Source organism: Callithrix jacchus, chromosome 12 (assembly GCF_049354715.1).
Source record: "Callithrix jacchus isolate 240 chromosome 12, calJac240_pri, whole genome shotgun sequence".
Taxonomy (NCBI): domain Eukaryota; kingdom Metazoa; phylum Chordata; class Mammalia; order Primates; family Cebidae; genus Callithrix; species Callithrix jacchus.
In genome coordinates this window covers 94,737,527-94,765,219 of record NC_133513.1, presented here as the reverse complement: position 1 = coordinate 94,765,219, position 27,693 = coordinate 94,737,527, and the positions used below count along the sequence as shown (strand labels likewise).

The following is a 27,693-nucleotide window of genomic DNA, read 5'->3' as shown; positions in this document are numbered from 1 at the left end:
TTTTGTGCAGTATTTTTTAAGAAACCAAAATTAATGCAGAAATTCATGATGGACACAATACTAAAATTTTAGATAAAGATAGGATCAGTACTGCCGATTCTTTTGCTTCAGGCTCTAGTATGGTTTGACTTTGTCAGCAATTACTGATCCTTACCCCAGTCCAGGGAAGTGAGAAGCCATTAACAGGCTGTCTTGGCTATGGGTTTGTTTTGTTTGTTTGTTTTTGTTTCTCTTTTGATATATTTTTTGAGACAGAGTCTTGCTCTGTCCCGTAGGCTGGAGTGCAGTGGTGCAATCTGGGCTCACTGAAACCTCCACTTCCCTGAGTTCACGTGATTCTCCTGTTTCACCCTCCCCGGTAGCTGAGATTACAGGCTCCTGCCACCACGCCAAGCTAATTTTTGTATATTTTGTAGAGGGGGGTTTTCGCCATGTTGCTTTTGCTGGTCTCAACTCCTGAACTCAAGCAATCAACTCACCTTGGCCTCTGAAAGTGCTGGGATTACAGGCATGATTCCCTTTTTTTTTTTGAGATGGAGTTTTGCTCTTGTCCAGGATGGAGCGCAGTGGTATCATCTCAGCTCACTGCACCCTCCACCTCCCGGGTTCAAACAATTCTCTTGTCTCAGCCTCCCTAGTAGCTGGGATTACAGATGTGCACCACTATGCCTGGCTAATTTTTGTATTGTGAGTAGAGACAGGGTTTCACCATGTTGACCAGGCTGGTCTCGAACTTGTGCCCTCAGGTGATCCTACTGCCTTGGCCTCCAAAGTCCTGGGATTACAGGCATGAGCCGTTGGGTCCGGCCTACCCTGATTCTTAAGAAAGCATTTTCTTTCTTGCATATTATAAAGTAGTTATATATAGATTTATTTAGTTAGGAATTCCAGTTGTTCAGAGACGGCAAAACGAAAAGCAGGGCCCAGTATAGTGGCTCATTGCCTGCAGTCCTTAAACACTTGAGGCCAGGAGTTTAAGACCAGCCTGACCAACATGGCAAAACCCCATCTCTACCAAAAATACAAAAATTATCTGGGTATGCCTGTAATCCCAGCTACTCAGGAGGCGGAGGTTGCAGTGAGTCAAGATCGTGCCACTGCACTCCAGCCTTGGGCAACAGAGCAAGACTTTCTCTCAAAGAAATACTTTAAAAGTTGGGCACAGTGGCTCATGCTTGTAATCCCAACACTTTTTATTTTTTGAGACAGAGTTTCGCTCTTGTTACCCAGGCTGGAGTGCAATGGCGCGATCTCGGCTCACCGCAACCTCCGCCTCCTGGGTTCAGGCAATTCTCCTGCCTCAGCCTCCCGAGTAGCTGGGATTATAGGCACGCGCCACCGTGCCCAGCTAATTTTTTGTATTTTTAGTAGAGACGGGGTTTCACCATGTTGACCAGGATGGTCTCGATCTCTTGACCTCGTGATCCACCCGCCTCGGCCTCCCAAAGTGCTGGGATTACAGGCTTGAGCCACCGCGTCCGGCTAATCCCAACACTTTTTGAGAGGCTGAGGCGGGCAGATCCTCTGAGGTCAGGAGTTTGAGACCAGCCTGACCAACATGGAGAAACCCCTGTTTCTACTAAAAATACAAAAAATTAGCTGGGTGTGGTGGCACATGCCTGTAATCCCAGCTACTCAGGAGGCTGAGGCAGGAGAATTGCTTGAACCCAGGAGGCAGAGATTGCAGTGAGCCAAGATCACATCATTGCACGCCATCCTGGGCAACAGAGTGAAACTCCATCTCAGAAAAAGAAAATAAGCAGCAGCTGCATTTTATGCCTTTCAAATACTATAGGAAATAGAAGTGGCTCATGTTTCAGTAAGAGAATTGACAGTTAATTCAGTGTTTTTGAGAAATGGCAATGAAAGGGAGAAGAATGTTTTATTGATTTTAGCCTGTTTCCCCAAAAGGATAAGAAACTATTTGGAAGTGAAAAATAAGGGCCTTTTATTTCCTGTTGGTTCAGGTTTCAAAGGTGTGAAAACTAATGTTCATTTTTTCTTACTGTGACATTAAATTACTTAAGGCTTGTACCATTTTGTGTGGCCTGCTGTTAAGTTGGGCATCAGAATTTGTAAAATGTAAGGAGCTTTTTCTTTCTTGTAAGTTAGAAGAAATGACCTCTTCAGTTACACCTTCGATGAAGGTTCTTTTATATTTCTTTGCTGCTTTCTACAAACATGGACTCTGTTCTTTAGAGCAACTTATGACTCTCATCTCTGCTGCACGAGAATACGAGATAGAGTTCATCTATGCAATCTCACCTGGATTGGATATCACTTTTTCTAACCCCAAGGAAGTATCCACATTGAAACGTAAATTGGACCAGGTAACTCCTTACTTTTTAATTGTTTTTCCTGACTCTGTACTTGAAACTAGACGTTTACTCAGTTGCTTTTATGATGTTAAAAGAAAATCACATTCATATTTCTTTGTTTATATAAGATTGATTTTTTTTTTTTTTTTGAGGCGTTGTTTCACTCTGCTACCAGGCTGGAGTGCATTGGTGCAGTCTAGCTTCACTACAACCTCCACCTCCTGGGTTCAAGCGATTCTCCTGCCTCAGCCTCCTGAGTAGCTGGTACTATAGGTGTGCACCTCCACATCCAGCTAATTTTTGTATTTTTAGTAGGGATGGGGTTTCACCATGTTGGCCAGGATGGTCTTGATCTCGTCCTTGTAATCTGCCCGGCTTGGCCTCCCAAAGTGCTGGATTACAGGTGTGAGCCACCACGACCAGCTGTGAATTTTTTTACTTCTAATGCTTTGTGTGTGTGTGTGTGTGACAGTCTCGCCCTGTTAACCCGGGCTGGAGAGCAGTGGCTTGATCCTGGCTCACTGCAACCTCTGCCTCCCAGGTTCAAGTGATTCTTGTGCCTAAACCTCCTGAGTAGCTATTACAGGCACACCACCATGACTGGCTAGTTTTTATACTTTGAGTAGAGACAGGGTTTTGCCATCTTGGCCAGGCTGGTCTCAAACTCCTGACCTTACGTGATCTGCCTGCCTTGGCCTCCCAAAGTGCTGGGATTGCAGGCATGCACCACCACGCCTGGCCTTGAATGCTTCTGATAGAGGAATATTTTCCAAATTAAGTAAAAAGAGCTTTACTGGAGGTGTTAGTTTTTCTCACATTTCAGTTTGCATAAGAACTGGCTCAAAAGAATGGTTAGAAGTGAAGCTTAAAAGAATGACGACAACTAGATTTTATTTCCCAAGTTGATAGGGTGGGGACCAGGAATCTAGTTGGTTGATGGTCAAGAATCACATTTTGAGAAATTACATATGTAGGCTGCTTGTCTTGAATTTACAACAGAGATTATAGAAACAGGGTTTTACTTATTAGACATCAGTTTCTTTAGTTATATGGACAAAGACGTCTGGAGATGGCTAGTTTCCCAAGGTGAGAAGAAAAACAGATTAGGTGAACCTAATTGAATATAAAGTCTGCTTAATGGAAAAGCTGCACACTTCCTTGGGTCAAATGTGTAGGGGGTTTCCATTTTCCTGTTTTTTAAATTTGCTGGGTTTTCTGTATACACGTCTTGTTTCTTTAGGCAAATATTAATATCGGTGGCATTAAAATGGTAAAAAATTTAAGGCAGTTGAAATTTTCATGAAGTTATTTTCCTATTTTACAAGATTCTACTATTCTTTCTAATTCGTATCTGGTTACGTTTATCTGCAGAGGGATCAGTGTGCCTTTTGGGATTATGACACAACCTAGCTTTTTCCTGTCTTGAGGTTATTTATTCATGTTTCTATATTTTTCTGACTTTGTCAGGTCTTCTGCGATCAGCAGCCCATGTGGTAGGAGGCCAGGCCATTTCGCAGAAACTTTGTTGAATCATATTGTCATATAAGTTGAGTATCCCTAATTCAGAAATCTGAAATGCTCCAAAACATGAAACTTTCTGACCTTCATAAAATTCAAAGGAAATGCTCATTGGAGCATTTCAGATTTTTGGATTTTCACGTTAGGGATGCTGAATATAATACAGATATTTCAAAATCCAAAAAACAGAATCCAAAACATTGCTGATCCCAAGCATTTCAGATAAGAAATACTCAGCCAGTAGTGCATTCAAACCCAGATGAGAAATGGGTCCCAAAACTCTGTTTAACTTAGAATTTTTTAAATTGAAAATATAAAAACAATAGATCTGGCTTCTAACATTCTATGGAAAATACTGGATTTTAAGTATACCTATTAAATCTATACTTTAATATTTGGAATTCTTCATTTTTTTACTCTTGATTCTTTTTTTTTCCTGCAGGTTTCTCAGTTTGGGTGCAGGTCATTTGCTTTGCTTTTTGATGATATTGACCATAATATGTGTGCAGCAGACAAAGAGGTATTCAGTTCTTTTGCTCATGCCCAGGTCTCCATCACAAATGAAATCTATCAGTACCTAGGAGAGCCAGAAACTTTCCTCTTCTGTCCTACAGGTATTGTATATAATGGTTTTATATTTAACTAGTCTTTTTGGAATATGTAACTTACAAAGCTTGATCATGGGCCCCATTCTCTCTCCACTTCCCTCCTTCCTTGGTGTATAAAAGTAGGAATCCTTTTTCTAGAAGACATTTTTCAAGATCCTAAATTGGAGAAATTTTAGGAACTAATAAATGACAACTGACTAGACAAAAGATTTGTATGTATTTTTTAGTACTGGAAGTAATATGAACATACATTGTCAGTATAAAAAGAGGGATAGTCCATCCTGGACAACATGGTAAAACCCCGTCTCTACTAAAAAATATGAAAATTAGCTGGACATGGTGGTGCACACCTGTAGTCCCAGCTGCTTTGGAGGCGGAGGTGGGAGAAGCCCTTGAACCCGGGAAGCGGAGGTTGTAGTGAGCCAAGATGGTGCCACTGGGTTCCAGCCTGGCAACAGAGCGAGACTCTGTCTCAAAAAAAAAAAGAGGGATAGTATTGAAATGAAAACTGGAGAAAAACCAAGTTACACTGATTTTTACCTTAGTCACTTCTCATTTCCTCCTACTTGTCCCCTTTTGCTACCCGTGCATATCTATCCCTTTTTGCACTCCTCCCACTTTTATCTGGGCTCTTACTTCAAGTAGTCAGCATAGAAAGCTTAACAGGTTTTCCCCTTTTCCTTTCTTTTTGCCCCTCTGGTTTCTTTCATTGAAAATATTTTTGTCTTTTGTAGTTGTGTCTCAAAGTTCAACTTATAAGAAGTTTTCCCCAGACTTTCTTGTATGTGTTTTTTTTTTTTTTTTTTTTGAGACGGAGTTTCGCTCTTGTTACCCAGGCTGGAGTGCAATGGCGCGATCTCGGCTCACCGCAACCTCCGCCTCCTGGGTTTAGGCAATTCTCCTGCCTCAGCCTCCTGAGTAGCTGGGATTATAGGCACGTGCCATCATGCCCAGCTAATTTTTTGTATTTTTAGTAGAGACAGGGTTTCACCATGTTAACCGGGATGGTCTCGATCTGTTGACCTCGTGATCCACCTGCCTCGGCCTCCCAAAGTGCTGGGATTACAGGCTTGAGCCACTGCGCCCGGCCTCAGATTTTATATATTTCTTAAATGAACTGCCCTCTTGAATTTTGTTCCTTGTAGGAGGCCTTTTATCAATTGGATGAAAAGAATTCAGAATGGGCAGACATTTTTTCCCGCAATCAAAAACCCATGAGCCTTGGGAGGCTGAGGTGGATGGATTGCCTGAGCTTAGGAGTTTGAGACCAGTCTGGGCAACACCATGAAACCCTCTCTCTATTAAAAAATACAAAAGAAATTAGCTGGGCATGGTAGCATATGCCTGTAGTCCCAGCTAGTTGGGAGGCTGAGGCAGAAGAATTGGTTGAACCCAGGAGACAGAAGTTGCAGTGAGCTGAGATTGCGCCGCTGAACTCTAGCCTGGGCGACAGAGGGAGACTCCATCTGAGAAACAGACCGAAACCCATGAGCATTTTGTTTCTGACTTCTTTGCTTATTTTTTCCCCCTATGTTTAGAATATTGTGGCACTTTCTGTTATCCAAATGTGTCTCAGTCTCCATATTTAAGGACTGTGGGTGAAAAGCTTCTACCTGGAATTGAAGTGCTTTGGACAGGTAAGTCTTTTAAGTTTTATACAGTCACATATACACCATGGAATACTATGCAGCCATAAAAAACGATGAGTTTGTGTCCTTTGTAGGGACATGGATGAACCTGGAAACCATCATTCTCAGCAAACTGACCACAAGAACAGAAAATCAAACACAGCATGTTCTCACTCATAGGCGAGTGTTGAACAATAAGAACACATGGACACAAGGAGGGGAGCATCACACACTGGAGTCTGTTGCGGGGAACTAGAGGAGGGATGGCAAGGGACGGAGGGATAACATGGGGAGAAATGCCAGATATAGGTGATGGGGAGGAAGGCGGCAAACCACACTGCCATGTGTGTACCTGTGCAACAGTCTTACATGTTCTTCATATGTACCCCAAAACCTAAAATGCAATTAAGAACAAACAAAAATTAAAAAAAAAGATTTATACAGTCAAACTTGAATTAACTAGAACCTACAAAAACTGCTTGTTATTGTTAATTGAATACTTTTTTGGTGGGGGGTGGGGAGGGTGGGGGACGGAGTTTTGCTCTAGTCTCCCAGGCTGGAGTGCTGTGGCACGATCTCAACTCACTGCAACCTCTGCCTCCGAGGTTCAAGTGATTCTCCTGCCTCAGCCTCCCAAGTAACTGAGGTTACAGGTGCCCACTACCTTGCCTGGGTAGTTTATTTTTAATAGTAGAGATGGGGTTTCACCAAGTTGGCCAGGCTTGTCTTGAATCTTGACCTCACGTGATCCGCCCACCTCATCCTCCCAAAGTGCTGGGGTTACAGGCGTGAGCCACTGCGCCCACTTCTTTTTTTTAAAACTGAGTCTCAACCAGATAACTTTTTTTTTTTCCCCTGAGACGGACTTTCACTCTTGTTGCCCAGGCTAGAGTGCAATGGCACAATCTTGGTTCACCACAGCCTCTGCCTCTCAGGTCAAGCAGTTCTCTTGCCTCAGCCTCCTGAGTGGCTGGGATTACAGGCATGCGCCTCCACGCCCGGCTAATTTTATATTTTTAGTAGAGACAGGGTTTCTCTGTGTTGTTCCGGCTGGTCTCAAACTCCCGATCTCAGGTGATCCACCCACCTCGGCCTTCCAAAGTACTGGGATTACAGGTATAAGCCACCGTGCCCTGCCAGAATCATGATTGATTGAATAAACGGTTGTCATTATTTCTAGGTCCCAAAGTTGTTTCTAAAGAAATTCCAGTAGAGTCCATTGAAGAGGTTTCTAAGATTATTAAAAGAGCTCCAGTAATCTGGGATAACATTCATGCTAATGATTATGATCAGAAGAGACTGTTTCTGGGCCCGTACAAAGGAAGATCCACAGAACTTATCCCACGGTTAAAAGGAGTCCTGACTAATCCAAATTGCGAATTTGAAGCCAACTACATTGCTATCCACACCCTTGCCACTTGGTACAAATCAAACATGAATGGAGTGAGAAAAGATGTAGTGATGAGTAAGTAGCCTATACTTGATCCTTCACCTTGGGAGGAGAGCTGGAGTTAATTGAAGCCAGTGAAAAGTAATGCATCATTTGTCATCACAACTTAAGCAGATTTATTTAAAACAAATTTTTGTTTGTTTGTTTTACTAAGAAGGAAACAAAACTAAGTGATTTTATTGGGGTATATTGTTTCATTCTGTTGATGAATATGTATATGACAGAATAAATGTTGAGTGTGTTTGGACAAGTCATTTAACCCCTTGGCCTCTCTTTTTTTTTTTTTTTTTGAGGTGGAGTCTTGCTCTGTCGTCCAGGCTGGAGTGCAGTGGGACAATCTTGGCTCACTGCAACCTCTCCTTCCCGGGTTCAAGTGATTCTCCTTCCTTAGCCTTCCAAGTAGCTGGAAGTAGCGTGGTGGCTCACTTGTAATTCCAGGAACAGCACTGAAGCCTGGACAACAGAGCAAGAGCCTATCTCAAAAAAAAAAAAAAAAAAAAAATGTGATTCGGTTTTTGAAGTCTCAGTACCAGAGGAGATAGTCTTTCAGTGTTTCCGTTACCGCTAGAATCATTCTGATAAAATGTATTTTCAGGCAATTTTGTTGAAAAGAATATTTTAGACGATGGGATAATCTTAATCTGAGTCACTTAGATCATTTAGATTCAGCTTACATTTATCATTTATGGTACTTTTGTTTTTTTGAGACAAAGTCTTGCTCTGTTGCCCAGGCTGGAGTGTGGTGGCAGAATCTCAGCTCCTCACTACAGCCTCCGCCTTCCAGGTTCAAGCGATTCTCCAGCCTCAGCCTCCCAAGTAGCTGGGATTACAGGCACGTGCCACCATGCCCAGCTGTTTTTTGTTTTGTTTTTAGTAGAGACAGGGTTTCACCATGTTGGCCAGACTGGACTCAAACTTCTGACCTCAGGTGATCCACCCGCGTTGGCCTCCCAAAGTGCTTGGAATTACAGGAGTGAGTCATCCCACCTGGCATGAAACATAGTCTTATTTTAGTTAGACATTGGGTTACTAATTTGTAATTTATGAAAACTCAGAGTTCTAACTAAGATGCTTGCTGATTGATTTATTTACATTTAAATAATCTTATGTGGCAGATGCATGTTCATGGGCACTGAGGTGGCAAAGAATATAGTTGTTCCTACTTTTGAGAAACATTCTAGTGTTGGATAAGGCCTGTAGGCAATTGTACTATAGTGTGATAAGTATTGTAACTGCTGCTTACAAAGAAAGTGCTGTACGAACATAGAGAGTGATTATTTTTGCCAAGAGGTTTTACTGATTTTTAAACTGGATCACAGTATGAGGAGAGTCTGCTGAGCTTAAAGGCTTGTGGGCTGGAGGTGAAAAAATAATTTTTTTTTTTTTTTGAGATGAAGTCTTGCTCTGTTGCCCAGGCTCTAGAATACAGTGGCGCATTCTTGGCTCATTGCATTTCCCAGTTTCAAGTGATCCTCCGGAGTAGCTGGGATTTCAGGAGTGCGCCACCACACCTGGCTTATTTTTGTATTTTTAGTGGAGATGGGGTTTCACTATGTTGGTCTGACTGGTCTCCAACTCCTGACCTTGTGATCTCCCCACCTTGGCCTCCCCAAGTGCTAGGATTACAGGTGTGAGCCACTGCACCTGGCCTGAACATTGATATTTTGAAGTTACCTGAATTTTGGCCCATTTTCGGCTACTAAAGTGTCATGATGGTGGCATATAGTAATATTAATAGTTTCTATCTGTTTCTCAGTTCTATATCCCTGCTTTCAATTGTTTATTGAATTTATGTCTCCCTTTTGGCTCAGTCATTGTCATCCGCCTGTCCCCAGTAAAAAAAATTAGGAATATAATTCCAATGCTGTCAGTGCACATGGCACTTAACTCCTACATCTTTTAAGGCAGAGCATAGAACACATTGGACATACTGTCCAAACCTGGGACATATGCAGGAAATAATAAGGAAACCTAAGAGTAGAGAGTTTTTAATTACAGAGCCAAAGAATTCAGACTTTTTTCTCTACCATTATTCTGGCTCAGAGCTTCGTTGCCTTATGTGCACTAATCTGTGGGTCTCTTTCGATGATCTCTTCTTTTCCCCTCAGTGCCTTTATTAATAATGAAGTTACAAGCTCCTGAAGGCTATGCAATGTTTTCTTTATATGAAAGGCATGGCACTTTTGACCTTGATTTCCCAATAATCAGTACTCAATGGACGTTTAAGATTGACTCTTCCACTGATACTAAAATTTATATTTCTTATTTTAATTGGGATTCTCCATTTAGCATTGCATTTAGATTACTATCCTAGATGAAATGGTTTGGTGAAGGGTCTTATTTGCATTTTTATGTTAAGATTTGTTCTCATTCTAGTTCTTTGCTTCTGTGGTTATAACTGTGACAGTTGCATTTATTCTTTTTTCTCAGAAGGCTTTTGTAATCAAAACTATTTTGTGTTTTTTTATTTTTTTTGCAGCTGACAGTGAAGATAGCACTGTATCCATCCAGATAAAATTGGAAAATGAAGGCAGTGATGAAGATATTGAAACCGATGTACTCTATAGTCCACAGATGGCTCTAAAGCTAGCTTTAACAGAATGGTTGCAAGAGTTTGGTGTGCCTCATCAGTACAGCAGTGAGTTTGACCATTCTTTATTAAGGGGGTTAGCTATAGGCCCAGCTACTTGGGAGACTGAGGCAGGAGAATTCCTTGAACCCAGGAGGCAGAGGTTGTAGAGAGCCGAGATTGCGCCACTGGGCACTCCAGCCTGGGTGACAGAGCGAAACTTCATCTCAAAAAGAACACTGCCATGTGCCTTATCTTAGGTCCATTAAGCAAAGTAAAATTAAATGAAATTGGGGGATCTAGAAAATAAGGTTTTTTAAATCTTTCTTTCAGTCTTAAATAGCTTTTATCTTAATGGAATGCTGATTTCTCTTGGCTGGGCAAGGTGGCTCACGCCTGTAATCCCAGCACTTTGGGAGGCTGAGATAGGCAGATCATAAGGTCAGGAGTTCAAGACCAGCCTGACCAAGATGGTGAAACCCTGTCTCTATTAAAAATACAAAAAAATTAGCTGGGCATGGTGTTGCGTGCCTGTAGTTTTAGCTACTCAGGAGGCTGAGGCAGAAGAATCGCCTGAACACAGAAGGCGGAGGTTGCAGTGAGCTGAGTTTGCGCCACTGCCCTCCAGCCTGGGCAACAGAGTGAGACTCCCATCTTTTTTGAAGTAATTTAAGTGTTTTTTGAATACACATTTTTAAAAGAGCATGTAATAATAGATGTTGGCATATTTATTACCTCCCAGCCCCCTTCCATTCCTGCATCCCTAGTGATGTAGAGAAATCTTATTTTTCTTAGAGCTCAAATTAATTTGGATCTAAAATCGAGGTTTCACTTAACAAATATGATAAGAACTCATCTTTCTGAATCTAATGTGTTCTGTCTCTAATTCTGATTATCTCTGTGACCATTTTATTTATTTATACATTTCTCTTTGTAGGTAGGCAGGTTGCACACAGTGGAGCTAAAGCAAATGTAGTTGATGGGACTCCTTTAGTTGCAGCACCCTCTTTAAATGCCACAACTGTAGTAACGACAGTTTACCAGGAGCCCATTATGAGCCAGGGAGCAGCCTTGAGTGGTGAGCCCACAACTTTGACCAAGGAAGAAGAAAAGAAACAGCCCGATGAAGAACCCATGGACATGGTCGTGGAAAAACAAGAAGAAACAGACCACAAGAATGACAATCAAATACTGAGTGAAATTGTCGAAGCAAAAATGGCAGAGGAATTGAAACCAATGGACACTGATAAAGAGAGCATAGCTGAATCAAAATCCCCAGAGATGTCCATGCAGGAAGATTGTATCAGTGACATTGCCCCTATGCAAACTGATGAACAGACAAACAAGGAGCAGTTTGTGCCAGGTCCAAATGAAAAGCCTTTGTACACTGCGGAACCAGTGACCCTGGAGGATTTGCAGTTACTTGCTGATCTATTCTACCTTCCTTATGAGCATGGACCCAAAGGAGCACAGATGTTACGGGAATTTCAATGGCTTCGAGCAAATAGTAGTGTTGTTAGTGTCAACTGCAAAGGAAAAGACTCTGAAAAAGTGAGTATGTTTAATTTACCTTGCTGCTGAAGCCTAGGTGGTTCCCCATACTGGTAATGTGGAGAAGGTTCTTAAATGAGTACACTGTAACTGACAGAAAATTGACCATGTTTTAGAGTATGTTATTTATTTAATAGAGATGAGGTTTCTCCATGTTGGTCAGGCTGGTCTTGCACTCCCAACCTCAGGTGATCCGCTTGCCTCGGTGTTGCGGTGGCTCACGCCTGTAATCTCAGCACTTTGGGAGGCTGAGGCAGGTGGATCACCTGAGGTCCATGGTTCAAGACCAGCCTGGCTGACATGGCAAAACCCCATCTCTAATAAAAATACAAAAAATAGCTGGGCGTGGTGGCAGGCACCTGTAATCCCAGCTACTCTGGAGGCTGAGGCAGGAGAATGGCTTGAACCCAGGAGGCGGAGTTTGCAGTGAGCTGAGATTGTACCATTGCACTCCATCCTGAGCAACAGAGAGAGACTTTGTTTCCAAAAATGACAAATAAATAAAAAATAGAATTAAATAAATAAAATTTTTTAAAAAACATATTTTTCGTTGCTGGTTTTTTTGAGACAGTTTCCCTCTTGTCACTCTTGCTGGAGTGCAGTGGTGCAATCTCAGGTCACTGTGAGCTCCATCTCCTGGGTTCAAGTTCCTGAGTAGCTGGGATTTCAGGTGCGTGCCACTGTGCCTGGCTAATTTTTGTATTTTTAGTAGAGATGGGGTTTCACCATCTCGGTTAGGCTAGTCTTGAACGAACTCTTGAGCTCAGACCATCCACCAGCCTTAGCCTCCCAAAGTGCTAGGATACAAGCGTGAGCCACCATACCTGGCCAAGAATATGATCTTTATTTATTTATTTGTTTATTTATTTATTTATTTTTGAGGCAGAGTTTCACTGTTGTTACCCAGATTGGAGTGCAATGGCACTATCTTGGCTCACCTCAACCTCCGCCTTCTGGGTTCAAGCAATTCTCCTGGCCAAGAATATGATCTTTATTTATTTATTTATTTTTGAGGCAGAGTTTCACTGTTGTTACCCGGATTGGAGTGCAATGGCACGATCTTGGCTCACCTCAACCTCCACCTTCTGGGTTCAAGCAATTCTCCTGCCTCAGCGTCCCGAGTAGCTGGGACTACAGGCACGCACCGCCATGCCCAGCTAATTTTTATATTTTTAGTAGAGACGGGGTTTCACCTTGTTGACTAGGATTGTCTCTGTCTCTTGACCTCGTGATCCACCTGCCTCGGCCTCCCAAAGTGCTGGGATTATAGGTGTGAGCCACCGTGCCCGGCCAAATATGTTCTTTAAAGTGGATGTAGACTCTTCTAAATCTGGTACCTTCAGTTTGATAGTTTGGCCTTCTAGTTAAGAATGAGGAAAAGTCAGTGTTGTTATTTTAGGAATATTTGTCAGTTTGGGGAGACACAAGGTGATACTTTAATGGTTAGGATAAACTGCCAGTACTTGATAAATTAAACAGGTTAATGAATAACTGTGTCTCAGATTATTTTGTTAAATTTGCAACTTTTTTGAGTTTTTATTTATCTTCAATAGATTGAAGAATGGCGGTCACGAGCGGCCAAGTTTGAAGAGATGTGTGGACTAGTGATGGGAATGTTCACTCGGCTCTCCAATTGTGCCAACAGGACAATCCTTTATGACATGTACTCCTATGTTTGGGATATCAAGAGTATAATGTCTATGGTGAAGTCTTTTGTACAGTGGTTAGGTAGGTGCACCAGGAACAATCTCTTCTCCTCAAATATATTGTCCCTTAAAAAAAAAATTATCCCACAGGGAGAAAAACATTTAGGGAATTGGCACTTTTACAAGTCTTTTCCATTCTTTGCCTAGGTTTCTTTCAAAGGTAGGGATTTTTGAAGACTTCAAATGCAAGTCTTAGTAAATACATCAAGCACATTAATTTTTCTCCCTTGGGCTAATTCAGCCTAAGTATCTTAAAAATATATTAGAAAGTACTGACTTTAACTTGCTCTGACTGAATGCTTTCTGGATGGAGCCCTATATACCACTTTTACCTGATTTGGAGATGAGACGCTATGAAATATGACTCTAAGCTTTCTGCTGCTTGTTGTGTCTTGATAACGTTAATGCTGTGTTTAACAGAACAATTGCTGAAATGACCTGAGGGGCCTGGCAAGAGGAAGCCATCCTCCCAGCCCTGTGCGCATGCGAGCTTTAGTAGAAGGCTATTCTGGTGCTATTCAGTATTATTTCACAAGGCTTTTTCTTTATCCTTCTACCAAGTATTGGTTTTACCAGGGGTAGAAATTGTAGTCCTCTAAAAATCTCTGCTTCATTAAATGGACTTTTATATGTCTCCTTTGAACACTAATTTTTTTTTTTTTTTAATTGTCAAACTTGGTAAAAAGCACCAGCATGGCCAAGTTTCTCTAGGGACCCCATTTCATTTTCAGGTTTTCAGTCCAGCTAAGGAATATGTAATGGACTTAACAAACAGCACACAGCAGGCAGCAAGGCTGACTGACATGTCATAGTTTTCATAGTAGTCACAAATACTATGATGGGTTTCATGGTCTTGGTTATGAAATAGATATCTGAAACACCGTGAGCTTAGAGTAAAAAAAAGTAGTAGTGAGATTTTTCTACTTTCTGCCTATATATCTTTGGGCTCTTGAATATTAAAAAATAACAAATTTGCCTGTGATACAGCTAATTAGTTATATAAAAGTAGAGTCTTCTGATTGTTAATTGTAAAATAAAGAATTTCTTTTGGATTGCTGTATATAACAAGTAGAAGAGAGTATTCTGACTTCTTGTTAAAAGGCTCTGTAGCTTATACATGGGTGACATCTACCCTTTGGCTCAGGAGACCTCAATATTGGTTGTTGGATGACAGCATTTGCCTTCCAGGCTTCTGCTCAAGTTTTTATAATTAATTCTTACAGGGATTTAAACTTAAATTTCTAAGACCCTTAGGAATTTTGAACCTGAAATCTGGATTATTGAGCTTGAGACTATATTACAGAAAACGTGATATTCAACCTCTAAGAATTACTACAAGTTAAATTCTTGATTATACCCAGTATTGTTTCTTTCTCTTCTCAGGATTTATCTCTGCATTATGCATTTTTGGTGGAAGCTTTCCAAAATTATACAGATAGCTCTTTTACAATCCCAAGCTCTTATAGGAAGCTTGTCCAACCTACACCCAACACATATTTGTAAACTTTCTTAAAACAGTGTGAGATGTTTTGTGTGTGTGTGTGTGTGTGTGTGTGTGTGTGTGTGTGTTTTCTTTTTAAGCTCATTAGCTATCGTTAGTGTATTTTATGTGTGGCCCAAGACAGTTCTTCCAGTGTGGCCCAGGGAAGCTAAAATATTGGACACCACTTTTTAGAACATTTTAAATAATTATTGTTTTAAATAATTATCTTGACATCCACATAGCTTTACAAAAGCTCACGACAGTGGTTCTATAGTAATTTCAGGGGTTTACTGATTAGAACCTTTCCTTTTCCTCGTCTCTCCAGTCCAGCTGGCATTCAGTCCTTTAAACAATGTGGCTATGCAGTACTTTTGATTACTAATGACTTTTATTATCTTCTTCCCCATTGTGTACAGATGGGAGAATCCTCAGCACAAGTGTCTACTACTATTGGATGGACAGCGGCAGATGTTCACAGCGCGTCATGATTAATTAGTTTAAATTGAAAGGTTCTATCTGTGAGGTAGCTCAGGTAGATTTAAGGGCGGTAGACATGAACTGAAGTCACGTTTGCGCAGCGACTGAGGCATTAACCATGTTTTCATTTACACAGCTCTTCGTACATGCAGCTTTTTATTGTAATAGTTGGAAGTGCTAGTTATGTTGTAGTCTCAAAGTGGGGGGTAGGGGAAATTGGCTGATCTTAAAGTTTGAGAGGTATAGTTTTTTCCTGCAGTGTAAATTACACTGAGTTATGGAATGGGACAGGTTCTCTCATAAATTTGGACCCTGTTTCATGTTTTACAAATACTACATTTTATGTTTTTTAAAAGTTACCCCTACCCTTAAAACATGACAAACCAGATATAATCTCTTAATGGGCCTGAATTGTTAACAAAAAGTTGGTTTGCTTTGGGACTGTCTGACTAGCACACTATATCTTGTACTGATGAGACTGTTAACTTGAACAGGAGGTAGAATGCTGTCTTCCAATGGAAAAGAACTATATTGCGCTGCTTTATCTTGTCAGAAGACTAGGCAATTGATTTTGATTTGGGCTCCAAACATTTGCTTTTAATTATCTCTTATTGTTAGCTAGCTCTATTGCCTAGTAAGCTGGTTAAGTGGTGACCTAGATACTGACTTCCATGTTCAATGTGTATGGTCAGTGCATTGCAAAGATTATTATGGCTGGTCAGAGGAACCAGATACTGTCATACTTTTAAGAAAAGTATGTTTAGCTCTGGACAAAGTAACATCAATTGACTCTCCTTAGTTCTCAGAATCTGTCAGACTGGTATTATTATTAGCCAAGTCTGATTTTGGATTGTTTTTGTCAAAAAAAATTTTTCTCATGTTTCATTTTGTCAACTTAATTTCTTTTATTCTACTGACCTTAGTTTTCTGACAAGATTAATCCTCCTCCCCGCCCTTTTTCCCTTTCCTGTACCCTTCCTCAAAATGTAAAATGTGACTTCAGACAAGTGTAATTCCTTCATGGGCTGTAATAATAAAGTATCTAATTATCTGTCATTCATTTTATAGTTACTAGTTTTGTGACAGAGCAAGCACCTGGCTTGATTTATATAGCTGTAGCTAGGGAATATATAAAGTTGACCCAGGCAAACTTGGGACTTAACTTTCCTTCCGATAATTACAGAGTAGAACTATAATGCTGATTTGGAGGAAGGACTATTAGTGTTGAAATGGCATTACTATTTTTAAAAATAATAATTATTATCACAGCCTTGCCCTGAAACCCTGATTATTGTTAGAGAGCTATTTCCACGAAGTGTTTGTCAGTTTGTTGGACATTTGAGACCCCAGGAAATCCCCTTTCTCGTAACGTTCTCCGCTTGGATCTGATCTCAACAGGGTGTCGTAGTCATTCTTCAGCACAATTCTTAATTGGAGACCAAGAACCCTGGGCCTTTAGAGGTGGTCTAGCAGGAGAGTTCCAGGTATCAATATGAATTCACAACTGAATTGACATTTTCTTTGTTTTATGAGAAACCTTATGTTGCGCATCAGATGGCTGGAAGGATTGGTCTGCCGAAGGCTTTCTAGTCCCAAATTCAATTTAGTTACATAGCTGAATTTTTAAATCAAATTTTCCTCCTCTTTCACAGTAATTTCTGAAGGAGATGCTGCCAATCCCCCCCGCGCCTGCGAAGCGCAGCGGCTCTAGGTATACACTTCACATTGTTTCTTTGCAGGTCGCACAGCATTTTAATCTGCGCCCGCAATGCACAATGCGCGCATGCTTGTCTGCCAGTGGAAACTCCATGAGCAAAAGATGGTAATTATGCAAATAAATGGTGAAAGAGCTTTTGGATATTTATCCAATTATTTTATAAACATAATGTGCTTGAAAGAATGTCCCATTAAAATTTGAACAAAATACAAAGTTTTTTTTGCTGTTTGAAGTTGTTCATGGACTTTTCTGGGCGCTCTACTTTTCTCCCCCCAACAGGTGCTCTGCTGCGCACAGCAAACTGAAGCGCATTGCTTTGGGGATAAAGCTTCTCCTGGACAGATAACCCTCTTCAGACCAAACCTCTCCTCCTGACATTCTGTTCTGCCATCTTATAGTAGAGAGATGGTCTAAGATAGGTTTAAAAAAAAAAAATTGTCATAATTGGAATAGGTTTGTTTTTGTTTTTGTTTTTGTTTTTACTTTAAATTTAAATCTCCATTAATATGCTACTAAAGCTGTAACTCAGAGTGGGTAATTTCTATTCAGAAGCACTCCCCTCCCCCAGCAAAGAGGTATTTATATTAGTAAAGCATAGTACATCCCTCTTCTTTAGGTCTGCCTGCAGTAGCCAGTTAATATAAGTTGGTAATCTGCAGTGCACTCATTTAAAGAAATGGATATCTTCCCAACACTAATCCATCTCCTTTTTTTCCTTCCCACAGCGTTTGCTGCCAATTGATGGGGCAAATGATCTCTTTTTTCAGCCACCTCCACTGACTCCTACCTCCAAAGTTTATACTATCAGACCATATTTTCCTAAAGATGAGGTAATTGTCTGTTTACCTGCCAACTTGATGTATGGTTATGGTGCACACTTAGAACTTCCCTTTGAACTCACTGATGAATCCTTCTGTCTTAAAATTACAAACTTTAGATGGAGAAAGTTCACTAAGGAAGAATCTAAGGAGACTTCTAACGTCTTGTGCCAAGTTCTTTAATTTCTTCCTTGAGAAAGATAAAATGTATTGAGAGTTGGAGTTACAGAATAGTTAATGTGTCTAAATTATGTGTTGTCCTTGAGTAATTTTCTCTAAAATATTGGTGTTCAGTAATTTTCAATTGTGAAGTACCTACAGGCTGTTGACAGTTAGCTAAAGTAAAAAAGAAAGACTGTTTAAAGATAGTAATAGGACCAGTCGTTGTGGCTCCCATCTATAATCCCAGCACTTTGGGAAGCTGAGGCAGGCAAATCACCTGAGGTCAGGAGTTCGAGACCAGCCTGGCAAACATGGTGAAGTGCCGTCTCTACTAAAAACGCAAAAACAAAACAAGACCAGGTGTTGTGGCGGGTGCCTGTAATCCCAGCTACTCTGAGGCTGAGGCAGGAGAATCACTTGAACCCTGGAAATGGAGGTTCCAGTGAGCTGAGATTGCACCATTCGTTGCAGTCCAGTCTGGGTGACAAAGTGAGACTGTCTCAAAAAAAAAAAAAAAAAATTGAATAGCCAGGTATGGTGATGCATGCCTGTAATCCCAGCTACTCAGGAGGCAGAGGCAGGAGAAACACTTGAACCTGGGAGGTGGAGGTTACAGTGAGCTGAGATAGAGCCAGCACACTACAGCCTGGGAGACACAGTGAGACTCCATTTAAAAAATAAAAAAAAATAAAGACAGTAACAGGTATAAACATTTTAGAAGTATGCTTAATATGTAGAAAGTCAAGAGACTCTATACCTCAAGGTTTGCTGCCCTTTTAATTCACAGTTTCTTATCAAAAATCATCCTCTGCAGGCCGGGCGGGGTGGCTCACACCTGTAATCCCAGCACTTTGGGAGGCTGAGGCGTGCGGATCACAAGGTCAGGAGATCGAGACCATCTTGAACAACATGGTGAAACTCCGTCTCTACTAAAAATTAAAAAATTAGCTGGGTGTGGTGGCTCACGCCTGTAATCCCAGCTACCTGGGAGGCTGAGGCAGGAGAATCCCTTGAATCCAGGAGGTAGAGGTTGCAATGAGTTGAGATCGCACTGCACTCCAGGCTGGTGACAGAGCAAGACTCCGTCTCAGAAAACAAAAAAACCATCCTGTAAAAGCCAATTCTTAGTATTCCTAAAACCTTGCTGTTTTCTGCTGGTTTTACAAATCTGACTCAATGAATAAATCTTTATTTTACAAGAAGAGGTGATATTTCCGATAGGCCATTTTGTTAGTCTTTCTTCAGACTGAATTGTGAGTTATATTTTAGATTCTACCATTTTTCTTGATGTGTTGCTTAACTAGATTGTATTTTCAGGCGTCCGTGTACAAGATTTGCAGAGAAATGTATGACGATGGAGTGGGTTTACCTTTTCAAAGTCAGCCTGATCTTATTGGAGACAAGTATGTGATGAGTATTTGGATTTGGGAGTAGTCTTTCCATAGCCAGGCTTAGCAGGTTGAGGGGAGGCGATGACTAGAAATAAATTTATTTATTTTTAAATGTTACGTTAGCTTTAGTAAAATCTGGATATGTGTGCATTTCCGATTTCTCTTACACCAGATGTAGCTTACGTAAGTTCATTCAAGTACAGGGGTCTTGAATCACTGCAATCTGAATTTTGTATTAGCAGCTTAAAAATTTACTGTGGTCTCTTTCCTTCTGAGCAGGTTAGTAGGAGGGCTGCTTTCCCTCAGCCTTGATTACTGCTTTGTCCTAGAAGATGAAGATGGCATATGTGGTTATGCCTTGGGCACTGTAGATGTGACCCCCTTTATTAAAAAATGTAAAATTTCCTGGATCCCCTTCATGCAGGAGAAGTATACCAAGCCAAATGGTGACAAGGAACTCTCTGAGGCTGAGGTAATATACAGATGTTAAGAAATATACTATGGTACTGGTCTTATTTTGTTGTTTTTTAATATGGTACTTAGAATAATGGGAAAGTACATAGATACATTATAACATCTCAGTGCTTTCTAAATTCTTGCAGAAAGAATTCTTATGGCTTATTCTAAGCATGATGTTTTTCACTGTTCCCCCAATATTGAGACCATTTTTTATTTGGGAGTACTGTCGTAATATTTCCTCAGGTGAAAACACAATGTAGACAACTAAAGAACATTTTTTTCCCTCATTGTTTCAAAGCTTCAGACTTAGATATTAGGGTCTTGGCTGGGCACAGTGGCTCATGCCTGTAATCCCATCACTTTGGGAGGCCAAGGCAGGTGGATCACCTGATGTCATGAGTTTGAGACTAGTCTGGCCAATGTGGTGAAACTCTGTCTCTACTAAAAAATACAAAAAAAATTAGCTGGGCATGGTTGCAGGCGCCTGTAATCCCAGCTACTCCGGAGGCTGAGGCAGGAGAACCACCTTAACCCAGGAGGTGGAGGTTGCAGTGAACTGAAGTTGCACCATTGCACTCCAGCCTGGGCGAAAAGAGCGAAGCTCTATCTGAAAACAAAAAAGATATTACGGTCTTTTTGTTGAGAACTCACGACAGTTTAAGTAATTTAAGTCTACTTGGTTGTTTGTCAGAAGGTTAATAACTTGCCTTCTAAGTAATGCGTTTTACATTGTGATTTAAAAATAAGAGTGAGCTTCTCTTGAGAGTCTTACTTTGTGATAGCACTTCTTACTAAGTTTGCCCTGTCCCAACTTAAATCTCTCAAAAAGTTTTGTGCCCCATGCTGGCCAACACATTATATGATTATTTTGGTTTATACATCAGTATATGTTGTTGTTGTTGTTTGTTGTTTTGAGACAGTGTCTCACCTTGTCACCCAGGAATGCAGTGGCATAAACAATAATGCATAAACATGGCTTACTGCAGCCTTGACCTCCCAGGCTCAAGGGATCCTCTTGCATCAGCCCTACAAGTAGCTGGGACTACAGATGTGAGCCAGCCATGCCCCAGCTAATTTTTTAATTTTCTTTTGTAGAGATGGGGTTTTGCCACGTTGTGCAGGCTGGTCTCAAACTCCTGAGCTCAAGCAGTCCACCTGCCCTGCCTGTCAGCCTCTTGTAGTGCTGTCCTGTCAGTCTCTCGTAGGATTAAAAGCATGAGCCACTGCACCTGGCCAGTATATGCATTTTTTAGATAGTTCCTTCTTCAGGATAATTTCTGTGCTGAGTAAAATGTTTGAAGATATTTGGACCCTTACTTGTAATACATTTTTCTTCCATGTTGTTTCTCTTCTCCTTTTCTAAATTTCTCTACCTCTCTCCACCACGCCACAGTATTCATATTTTTTTCATAGTTTCTATTTACTTTCTGCTCTTAGTCACGTGGCTGTGTAACAAAAGGCTGGTTTGGTGTTGCCTCGCTTACTTGAGATTACATTAACACTATGCTGGTGATTGAGTTGCTGACCTATTGCTCTTCCACATCTGACATGTTTCAGCATAAAAACCTTTTTAAAATTGTGGCAAAATATACATAACATAAAATTTACCTTAACTGTTGTAAGTGTACAGTAGTAGTACATTCAAATTTTTGTGTAAAGAATACATTAAAACATTTTATGTATTTTAAATAATTGTAGATTTATAGAAAAGTTGCAGAGTTAAAACGGAATTCTGGTATACTACTCATCCATTTTCTGTGTTTGTGAAGTCTAAGTAACCAACACTGGTACTTTACTATTAATCAAACACCAATCTTGATTCACCAGTTTTTCTGCTAATGTCCTTTTCCTGTTTCAGGATTCAATAGCACATAGCATTTAGATAAACTTTTTTTTTTTTTAAGACAAAGTCTCACGGTTGCCCAGGCTGGAGTGCAGAGGCACGATCTCGACTCACTGCAACAGCTACCTCCCATGTTCAAGCATTTTCCTGCCTCAGCTTTCCGAGTAGCTGGGGTTACAGGTGCCTCCCATTATGGCCAGCTAATTTTTTGTATTTTTAGTAGAGACAGGGTTTTACCATGTTGGCCAGGCTGGTCTTGAACTCCTCACCTCGTGATTTGCCTGCCACAGCCTCCCAAAGTGCTGGGATTACAGGTGTGAGCCACTGTGCGCAGCCAAACTTTGTAAAAGTGAAAATGCTGGGCCAGGTGTGGTGGCTCACGCCTGTAATCCCAGCACTTTGGGAGGCCGAGGCGGGTGAATCACGAAGTCAAGAGATCGAGACCATCCTGATCAACATGGTGAAACCCCGTCTCTACTAAAAAGACAAAAAATTAGCTGGGCACGGTGGCGCATGCCTGTAATCCCAGCTACTCAGGAGGCTGAGGTAGGAGAATTGCCTGAACCCAGGAGGCAGAGGTTGCAGTGAGCCGAGATCGCGCCATTGCACTCCAGCCTGGGTAACGAGCGAAACTCTGTCTCAAAAAAAAAGTGAAAATGCTGGCTGGGCACAGTGGCACATACCTGGGTAATTTTAGCACTTCAGGAGGCCGAAGCAGAAGGCTCACTTGAGCCCAGGAATTCAAGACCAGCCTTGGCAGTATAGAGAGGGAGCATACACGTGCACATGCGCGAGAAGAGTGCCTTTCTCTCTCCAGCCTGGGCAACAGAAGGAGATCTTGTCTTAAAAAAAGAAAGTGAAAATACTTCAGCTAGAATTATAAGATAATTAATCCTGCGTGTGATACTTACACAGGAAGAGTTATTAAATACTAGTTATTAGATACTTCCTGGAAGAGTTATTAAATAATTGCTTTCATGTTGCTAAGTTCTGTAGTGGGTATAGATATATAATGGGTAACAACTATTGTGAAAGTCAAGAGATTCTCATTTTTTCCAGAAAATAATGTTGAGTTTTCATGAAGAACAGGAAGTATTGCCAGAAACTTTCCTTGCCAACTTCCCTTCTCTCATAAAGATGGATATTCACAAAAAAGTAACTGACCCAAGTGTGGCCAAAAGCATGATGGCTTGCCTCCTGTCTTCACTGAAAGCTAATGGTGAGTACATATTTGTGGAGTTGGTGGTGTTGGGCGAGATAAGGAAAGAACTAAGATACAAAAGGAAAGAAGTGAATTGTAATTTATACTCCTTTCCCCACCTTTTATGATTTGGTTTTTTAATCAGTGAAGAATTGCATGTGTATTAATAATTGAGAAATACTGGTTGGGCTTGGTGGCTCATGCTTGTAATCCTAGCACTTTGGGAGGATTACTTGAATCCAGGAGTTTGAGACCATCCTGGGCAACAAAGCTGAGACCCCATCTCTATTTAACTTAAAAAAAAAAAAATTGCTGGGTGCGTTGATTCATGTCTGTAAATCTCAGCACTTTGGGAGGCTGAGGCAGGCGGATCACAAGGTCAGGAGTTTGAGACTAGCTTGACCAACATACTGAAACCCTATCTATACTGGAAATACAAAAATTAGCTGGGCATGGTGGTGTGCGCCTGTAATCCCAGCTAATTGGGAGGCTGAGGCAGGAGAATCACTTGAACCTAAGAGGCGGAGGTTGCAGAATCGCATGAACCCAAGAGGCAGAGGTTGCAGTGATCCAAGATCATGCCACTGCACTTCAGCCTAGGCAACAGAGCAAGACTCTGTCTCAAAAAAAAAAAAAAAATTAGTTGGGTGTGGCGGCACTCACTTGTAAACTCAGCTACTCAGGAGGCTGAGGCAGGAGAATATATTTTTGTTTGTTATCTAAGCTGAACCTTCAGAAATACTTCGCTTTACTTTTGTGGTATGAAAACTTTTTCTGTAAAGTAAGTGTTTGGCTGCATGTGGTCTCTGTTGCATATTTTTTTTTAAAAACCCTTTAAAAATATAAAAAACAATATTTAGCTCATGGGCCATACAAAAAGGGGTACTTCGTCAACCCCTCATTAGAAGGTTGGTAGTACATGAGAATGCACCTAGTTTATTGTTGCCTTTTCATATCATTTGAGTCAGTGCCGTCTCCTTTATGGAATAATTTAAATAACTTTATCTGAAGAAAGGTTCATTTTTGTGTTGTACTTGGAAATGAATCAATGCAGATAGGTGAGATATGTCTTAAGAATATATACCTTGTGACATAGACACGAATAGGTTCTGTCCTCTGGACCCCTGAAAGGTACTTTTTTTTTTTTCTTTTGGCTGGCATAACAAAAGAAAGGTACTTTATATGTTTTGAACAGATATCCTTTGTATTCCTCAATGTAAAAGGAATTATTAATTCTTACTAAATTTTTTTTCCTATAGACCCAGGAACTTGAGCATTGAGTTTTCTTATACCCTGTTCCTTGACAGATTTCCTTCTGGGAAAGAATTTCACTCATTATTGAATTTTTTGGAGGGTTTTTTTTTTTTTGAGGTAGATTCTTGCTCTGTTGCCTAGGCTGTAGTGCAGTCACGTGATCTTGGCTCACTGCAACCTCCACCTGCCAGGTTCAAGCGATCCTCTGGCCTCAGCCTCCCAAGTGGCATGGAACTACAGGCACATGCCACTGCACCCGGCTCACTTTTAAAGTTTTAGTAGAGACGAGGTTTTGCCATGTTGGCCAGGCTGGTCTTGAACTCCTGGCCTCAGGCGATCCACCCACTTCTTCAGCTCTCTAGAGTGCCAGGATTATAGGCACGAGCCACCATGTTCAGCCACTTACTGAATGTTTTGAATACTAATTTTGTAAATTGTGTGAAATGTAGGAGATGGTATAGACAAGCCCCTATTTATATCAAATATATCAAAGATTATAGTTATATTTCCATAATTACACTAATTAAGTGACTTATTTATGTTTTGAATATTTGTTTTATTTCTAGGCTCCCGGGGAGCTTTCTGTGAAGTGAGACCAGATGATAAAAGAATTCTGGAATTTTACAGCAAGTTAGGCTGTTTTGAAATTGCAAAAATGGAAGGATTTCCAAAGGATGTGGTTATACTTGGTCGGAGCCTGTGACATTCATTGGCACCGTGAACTGTCCAAAAGTCTCTTAACTGCACCTTGCGGGTGGTAGTTGAGGTCTTCATACAGTTCAGCCTCTGGAGTGGCAACAAATCAGCCAATTGGATTAGAAACAAAGAAGACTATGTAAAACTCACCCATCACATTTTCAGACTACTCACTGGTTGGAAGAAGATAGTATGGCAGCAAATCCTGTATGAGAGAGATGTGGGCTTCCTTTTTGAGTCTTGTGTTAGGTGCTGAGACTTTTACATGGGTTTATACAGGGAGAGACTTCAATAAATGTAGTCAGCACTATTTTCTGCATCCAGTGTGGTTGCATTTCTCACCAGAGAGTAATCAAAATAACGTCTGTCATCCTCCTTGGTTTATTGAGTGAAATGTCTCTCAGTCTTTGAGGACACAGCAGAGATGAGAGAAGGTGGGTTTCAGGGATGTCAGGGTGGAGTGATTTCAAGTGGGATGGTTGTGGCATTAGTTTAAGCTGAATAAGTAATTTCAATTTGGGGCAGTTATGCTTTTTGTAAAGCCGTGGCCAATTGTCTCCTGTAATGACTTGTTGGTTCAGGCATGTTGTACTTTGTAGGGACAAATGTGCATTTGTTTGTGGCAAAAGCCTACAATTGACAAACTTGTAAATTTCTTTGTATATAAACTAGCTGTAACCTGACTATCCTTTGTGTTTACTGTTTTTGTAAAATTTTTTCCTCTAAAAATGGAAGGGTGTTGGTTCAGAATGGCACTTTGAATAATGTAAATCAGTGAAAAGTAGATTTTCGTTACTTTTGACTTTGGGTTTGGGATTGTTTTTGTTCTTTTTGAAGTTCTATTATTATTATTATTTTGAAGTTCTATTATTTTTAAAGTGCCTCCCACCTAGTCCTAGGCCATGACCATTTGGGGTACGAGAGCCTAATTTTGTAGGATTTAATATGTTGCAAAGTGCAGTTACTTGTGGAAATGAACCTCAATACTAGGTCAGCATGTGAAATGTTGGATTTGACATCTGTCAAGTAGGGTTCAGGGACTGATTGGTTCCATTTGCCCTTCAGTCAGTTCTTTAACCTCAAGACCTGTTACTGCTGATTTTATAAAATCAGAGTCTAATTCTTGCATGTTTGTATCTAATTTCTAAAAGAATGAGCACACTTTAACCAATTATTTACGGTTACCTTTTTCCTTTAACCAGATTGTGAAAGCTTCATGTATTTTAATTTAGATTTGGTGTTTTTAAGGGTTCTGAGCATGAAGCTGGCAGATAATTTCTGCAGGGCTCACTTTTTCATCATGGCTGGCTGATTTCTCCATAGATTCATAACAGTATTTTGTTATCTTGCTTCTCTGCAGTTTTGCATCAGCTGTTTAACTTTTAGCTGAGTGAGGGGAGAGGGGTAAAGAGAAGCAAACACGGAACAATTTTTTTCATAGAACACCAATATGGGCTTTGAGAGAGCCCTAAAGCATTGTACCTGGTGGTACCTAGTGACTTCCAACCAAGGTCTTTGAGTATGCACTAAATAGGTGAGAAAGAAGAGAAGGCATTTAGGTTAGAAACCTTTAACGGATAGATATGGTATGTTGTAAAGCTGGAACCAGGTTTGCATTTTTGAGGGCTAGAGGTGAAGGGAAGATCCCTACTAGATAGTAAAACAGCTGAATTTTCCTCAATTTTCTCAGCTTTAACATTAGCAGACAATTCTAACATTTTATCAGGATTTCAGGGTTAACCTCACAGAATCAGGATTTTTTTAGCAAGTTTGCTTTTGGTTTTGGCTTGGCTTCTGGTATAATCACGTTGGCTGGTCTGGTCACAGGTGTTAACTGAAACATGCCCTGGTCTTTGCTTTCATCACTCGGATCATGAAGTGCTATGCTGTTTTCTGGTTATGAATATTAAGGTTGGAATGACATTTTTATTGATTGTTTAGATCAGAGCTCAGTTCCTGTAGAAAACGAACTGTAAAAGACCATGCAAGAGGTAAAATAAAACTTGAAGTGAATGCCTGTGTTGTATTGTGTGAACCTACTTCCTGTGTACCCCCTACCTTTTCTCTTTCATGCCTCACCTACAAGCAGGTATTCCTCCTCTCCACAGCTGTTCCAAGTTAGAAGGCAGCCCTCCCCTACCTCCATCACCAGTAAAAGACTTACAGATTTTCCTTTTAAAGGCAAGAGCTAAGAAAAGTAGACCAGTTCTTAGCCAAGCCACGCCACCCTCTTACCACAGTTACAACCTGGGTGTGAAATAGGGCTTCTAGTTTTGAGTTTTCGCCGTCTAATAGGATAGAGAGCACACAGTTGGCCTGATTCTTAGAAGGTGAAAGATGCAAACTGACAAAAAATAATCCAATGCGCAGATACTCCTGGCTGATCTGGAATTAAAAGCTCAAAAAGCGTGGGTCAGCCAGGAACAGCAACACATAAGCTAACTAGTCCTCTGCTGACAAGTGCCAGCAGCTAAGGCTCAGTGAAAGCATAGCAAGTTGCAGGGTCATTAGAGCAGGAAGCTTATCTAGGAGAGATTTATGAGAGGACGGAAGTGTTGGGATGGAAATTCTTCGAACTGAAATTCCTCGGCTCTCTTGAGGCAAATAATCTGCATTTCCTTTGTAGCAGAAAAGCACTGCCGTGAACCCCGCCTTTGCTGCGGGGAGGAGTTAGAAGGGTTTACATTTTTCTATCTGTACCGCCTTTAACGAAAGCTTAGCCTGGGTTGGAAGAGTGTCCCAACTAGCTCCGAGGACCTAGGGAAGTGAACGCCCTCATGGTAGCGGAAATGAGCAAGGATGTTAACATCAATCTCAAATCCATTTTTCTGTGATGTTAAATTC

The 27,693-nt window shown here is 40.9% G+C and overlaps 1 protein-coding gene across 1 annotated transcript in view; it reads left to right on the top strand.

Moving 5' to 3' along the window:
• OGA (O-GlcNAcase) overlaps positions 1-26,862 on the top strand; it is a 33,154-nt gene extending 6,292 nt beyond the window's left edge. The window contains exons 4-16 of the mRNA XM_002756542.6: positions 2,200-2,330; positions 4,279-4,450; positions 5,983-6,081; positions 7,253-7,537; positions 10,002-10,160; positions 11,029-11,642; positions 13,196-13,370; positions 16,707-16,792; positions 17,751-17,855; positions 19,323-19,408; positions 19,676-19,868; positions 22,758-22,917; positions 24,720-26,862. Of these exons, the coding sequence (XP_002756588.3) occupies positions 2,200-2,330; positions 4,279-4,450; positions 5,983-6,081; positions 7,253-7,537; positions 10,002-10,160; positions 11,029-11,642; positions 13,196-13,370; positions 16,707-16,792; positions 17,751-17,855; positions 19,323-19,408; positions 19,676-19,868; positions 22,758-22,917; positions 24,720-24,856 (2,402 nt within the window). The 3' untranslated portion in view covers positions 24,857-26,862. The remainder of the gene's footprint in view (positions 1-2,199; positions 2,331-4,278; positions 4,451-5,982; positions 6,082-7,252; positions 7,538-10,001; positions 10,161-11,028; positions 11,643-13,195; positions 13,371-16,706; positions 16,793-17,750; positions 17,856-19,322; positions 19,409-19,675; positions 19,869-22,757; positions 22,918-24,719) is intronic.
• Positions 26,863-27,693: the final 831 nt, after the last annotated feature.